Source organism: Arachis ipaensis, chromosome B2, assembly GCF_059453495.1.
Source record: "Arachis ipaensis isolate K30076 ecotype BB chromosome B2, ASM5945349v1, whole genome shotgun sequence".
In the NCBI taxonomy this organism is placed as follows: domain Eukaryota; kingdom Viridiplantae; phylum Streptophyta; class Magnoliopsida; order Fabales; family Fabaceae; genus Arachis; species Arachis ipaensis.
Genome location: NC_142437.1, coordinates 79398985 through 79404219, shown reverse-complemented (window position 1 = coordinate 79404219; position 5235 = coordinate 79398985). Strand labels below are relative to the sequence as shown.

Here is a 5235-nt window from a genome sequence, read left to right as displayed (position 1 = left end):
TTAGTTGCTCCTGTCCGTCCACATATTGCCTTCTTAGATCTTCAATAGCTCCTTGGATGTGGCTCATGTCCATTGTGGCTGGATTGTGTTGCCCTTCTGATTGAGGTTCTTCTTGCTGTTGTTCTTCTTCGTGTACTTCTTCTTGAAGCACCCTCTTCCTTCTCTGAGGTCTTCTTAGCTATTGAGCGGGTGCGACATAGTTCATACGCTGAGGCATGATTGGTCTCCCGGGGTTTAGCCATATGGGGTTGGTGTCTTCAAAAGCCACTTTGGCTTTCACACACAGCTTTAGGATCGTGCTTGGGTACCCCAGCCAAGCTTCCGAGCCATTTTTCTCAGCAATTTTTTGAATACCTTGAGCTATGAGTTCATGAATCTTGATTTCCTCTCCTTTCAGTATACACTGCACCATTGTTGCTTTCTTGTGGTTAACCTCTGAATTGTTCGCGACAGGGAGGATGGTTCTCCTTATAATTTCGAACCATCCTTTAGCTTCAGGGATATGGTCTCCCCTCTTGATAAACTTGGGTGTTCCACGGGGGTCTTCTACCCAATCTGCTCCTTGGATACAAATGTCATTTACAATCTGGTCATAGTTGGGATCACCACTAATTCTGGATTGGTAGCTTTCTTCCTCAAATGGTATGGTTCGTAGCTTTAATACCCTCATGATGGTCATTGGACTAAAATCCACCATCACTCCTCTTACATAACTTCTATAGGAATCATCCTCCTTATCTTGTCTAACTGCATTTGCATAAAACTCCCTAACAAGAGTTGCACTCACCTTTGTAACTGGATTAACAAGGAGTTCCCACCTTCTCTTCTCGATTTTCTCTGTGATTTCTGGATATTCTTTCTCCCTGAATTGGAAACCCAATTGGTATATTATCTCCTTGTTAGCCATCCATCCGAACTATAGTGCATGGTGCAAGGTTCTGAATTTCTTTTCATCAAAAGGGTGTTGCTCCATCGGCTCCTTTCCATTTCTTCTCTTGGAGTTGGGTGATGCCATAGGTAAGGAGCTGAATACAAGAATATTGAGAAGTGTGGTTTAATGATAGACTTTGACCAAGTGTCGGAGGAAGGTTTCGATTATTCCTGATGAAGTGGTAAGTGGAGTTTGAAACATGTAATGGTTTCGGTTACATGAAGTAAAAGCTATTTGTATTCGAAGGTGGTGGGAAAATGAAGGGTGTGGATTGATCTTTGTAGGCCAAGAATGGATGGTTGGGTTTTGAAGTGATATGAGCACAAGGATCACCACTTTATGAGGTGGTTGGGTTCGGTCTTCAAGGTAGGGTTTATGACACATTGGTTCATCCAATGTTTGCATGGCAACACTTCCCAAGAACACCCCCATTTAAGGACATGTGCTTATTCCTTCATGTGGTGGCCGAACTAGTCTCCTTGGCTTGTCTTATCAATGCCACTCATCCATTCCCTCATTACCCTTGCAAAACAATAAAACAAAACAAAAGTTAATTTTATATGTGGCAGCAAAATGAAATATATGGCTAACTACTTTTTGAACTTTTATTCAATAACCAACTAAAACAACTAAGTGTTACTCATGAATTCAAATCAAATTAGCGTCTTATGATTTATGTGTATAAAATTGGTGAACACCAAACTTAGTTTGTCATCATGTGGTGCAAGAAAAAAAATTGATTAAGGCTCCCAAGATATACATGATATGATTCTCATATATCTCTTTAGTATGCCTCACAACACCAAACTTGTTGTTTACTATCTGTTACATTCAAGAATTCCATTAAGTGTTTTATATAACTTGAATTGAATTTCATGAGTACTGATTTATTCACTACTATTAAAAACATAAACTAAAAGGATATAAAACATGGGTTGCTTCCCATGAAGCGCTTCTTTAACGTCATTAGCTTGACGGTTGATCTTTGTCAGGGGGGATCATAATGTCTCAAGTCTTCTCCTCTCACAGTGAATCTATCTCCATTTGTTTCTTTAAGAATCTCTACATGCTCCAAGGAGAGGATTCTATTGATTGTGTACACTTGAGGCAGCTGAGATGGTATTATAGGAAGATGAGGTGGGATTAATGGATGGTGAATAGATATCACTTTATCCCCTGGAGAAAAATCCTCTGTAGGGATCTCTTTATTTTTTCACCTCCTGGGTACCTTCTTCCCAATCCTCCTCTCTTCTTCAAGTGGTGCCTTGATGATTCCTGTGTCAGAAGGATCATTGTGGATTGTATCTCTTGAATCTTGTGGTTTCAGCTCTTCCTTAGGATTCCTTGGTTGTTGTATCATTTGAACTTCCTGTATTTCTACCAAGGGGGTCTTCACATGTTCTACTTGTGATTCTCTGCTTGTTTCCCTTAAGAGTACTTCATTGTGATCGTCCTTTAGATCTCTGTTTTCTTGTTCAGCTTCGTGTGAGGGCTTGAAAACATGAAAGGTGAGTTGTTCATCATGTATTCTCAATACCAACTCCTCTTGCTCAACATCTATGAGTGCTCTGGGTGTGGCCAAGAATTGTCTCCCTAGAATAATTGGATGGAGATAGCTTTCTTCTATCTCAAGTACAACAAAATTCGTAAGGAGGAAGTACTTCCCCACCTTCACCAGTACATTTTCAACCACTCCTATTGCTTGTTTTTGAGTCTTGTCAGCCAATTGGATGATTACATCTGTGGGTTTCAATTCATTAATTTGCAGCTTCTTCATGAGAGACAGAGGCATTAGATTAATGCTTTCTCCCAAATCACAAAATCCTTTGTCAATCTTTGTATCCCCTATAGAACAAGGTATGTGAAAGCTCCCTGGATCCTTCTTCTTTGTGGGCAAGTCTTTCTGGATGAGAGCACTACATTCCTTATTCATCACTACTGTTTGTCCACCTTTCAATGGATTTTTCTTAGTCAGCAACTCCTTCATGCACTTGATATATGAAGGCATCTGTTGAAGGCCTTCAATGAAGGGAATGTTGATATGAAGGGATGCAAACATATCTAGGAACCTGGGGTATGACTTCTCCTTCTCCTTGAGTTTTTGGGGGAATGGTGCCTTTGGTACATATGGCTTTAGGATCTCCTTCTCCTTCTCCCCTTTTTATGCAGAGTCAATTTCTTGTTCTTTCTCTTCCAGTTTCTTCTTTGGAATTCCTTGAGTATGCTCTGATGGCTTGCTAAGTTCTTCCTCCAAAAGCTCTCCTTCTCTTAGAAGGATCGCTTTGCATTCTTCCCTGAGGTTTGCCCTTGTGTTATTACAAAGATTGTGGTTAGGGACTTGCTTGGATAGGTATCTAATCTGTACTTCAAGTTTCTTGATGGCTGCATCCTGGTTTTGCATATTGGATCTCACCTCCTCCTTGAAAGCTTGCATGTCTTTAGACTCTTTGCAAAGTTCTCCAAGCATGGCCTCAATATGAGACAATCTATCCTTAGATGGTAGTGGTAGGTTGGAATTGGGGGGTTGAGAATGGCTATTTGGTGCTTGATATGGAGCTTGGAAAGAGTTGTTGTGTGAGGGTTGATATGATCTTTGATTCGGTTGTTGGTAGGAGGAGTTATTGAAATGGTTGAAGTTTTGGGTTCTATGATCTTGAGTTTGGTTTTGCTGGTTTTCCCACCCAAAGTTTGGGTGGTTCTTCCAACCCGTATTGTAGGTTTTGGAGTGTGGATCATAGGGTCGTATTGATGAGTTTCCAACATAATTGGCTTGCTCCCAATCACCTTCTTTCTCTGCATTTACCCCTTCTTGAGCTGGTGGTTGGACATTGACTGCTGCAACTTGGTTTTTCCCCATCTGCTTGGTGAGCTATGCTAGTTGATTGGTAATCAACTTGTTTTGGGCCAGCAATGCATCCATGTGAGTCAACTCCATCACCCCTCTGGTGGTGCTCCGATCTGAGGCATAGAAGTATTCATTATTAGCCACTATTTCAATGACATCAATGGCTTCCTCTATGGTCTTCTTCTTATTGAGAGAGCCTCCTGAAGAGTGATCTAAAGCCTTCTTTGATTCGTGTGACAATCCTTCATAGAAAATATGAAGTTGTACCCATTCATTGAACATCTCTCCCATGCTTCATAGATGGTTTCACTATCTTGTTGTCTGAATGTTTGAACCTCAGCCCTCAATCTGTTAACTCTTTGGGAAGGATAAAATCTTGCCAAGAACTTATTCACCACCTCTTTCCAAGTTGTCAAGCTCTCCTTAGGACATGATTCTAACCACTTTACTGCCTTGTCCCTGAGAGAAAAGGGAAACAAAAGCAGTTTGTAGGTATCAGGATAGACACCATTGGACTTCACTGTATCACATATTCTCACAAATGTGGTTAAATATTGGTTGGGGTCTTCCTGGGCACTTTCTCCAAATGAACAATTGTTTTAAACAAGGGTGATGAGTTGAGGCTTTAAGTCGAAGTTGTTGGCATGAATGGTTGGTTTTAGGATGCTACTTCCATAGTTTTCTGGGTTTGGGTTGATGTAAGAGCCTAGAACTCTTCTCTCATGCCCAGCATGATTAGTTGCACCCTCTCTAGCATGATTATGTGCCTCTTCTTCATGATGGTTCTCCATATCATCCTCCATATTCATATCTAAGTCCTCTTCTTCTTCCTCTGCACCAATAACCCTCTTTCCTCTTGCTTCCCTCCTTAGTCTAAGGAAGGTCCTCTCAGGGTTCAGATTCAAAGGAGGTTGAAGCTCCTCTTCTTCTACCTGTCATACAATAAGCAAATTACACAAGCAAGAGAAAAGTGAAGGAATCACTCTTGCTAAGATTATGGTTAGTGTGGGTGGTGCAATTTATCAAATAGTTAGTGGATTAGTTATGCAGAAATGTAAATAAGCAATAAAATAAAAGTAAAAGGGCTGAGACTAAAAGTAAAATATTAGAAACGAAATAATTCACCAAAGGTAAAGAAAATTGCTCAATCTAGTTATCCTCTAATTTAATCATTGTCAATGCAAAATCAATCCCTGGCAACGGCACTATAAACTTGATGCTAGAAAACTTGTATCGCTACAAATCTCCCTCGGTAAGTATACCGAATTATCGTCAAGTAAAAACTCACAATAGAGTGAAGTCGAATCCCACAGGGATTGATTGGTTGAGCAACTTTAATTAGAGGAGTGTTCTAGTTGAGCTAAGCAAGAATTGAGTTGAGAATTGTAGAATTTAAATGGCGAGAAAAGTAAATAACAAAAAATGTAAATTGCTGAAAGTAAATGGCAAAATGTAACTT

At 40.2% G+C, this 5235-nt stretch overlaps 1 protein-coding gene across 1 annotated transcript; it reads right to left on the bottom strand.

Moving 5' to 3' along the window:
* Nucleotides 1-2144: 2144 nt before the first annotated feature.
* LOC107627355 (uncharacterized) lies at nucleotides 2145-2990 on the bottom strand. Its single transcript, XM_016330197.1, has one exon. It carries the CDS (start codon nucleotides 2988-2990, stop codon nucleotides 2145-2147), a length of 846 nt encoding a protein of 281 aa, XP_016185683.1.
* Between the last annotated feature and the right edge of the window lie 2245 nt (nucleotides 2991-5235).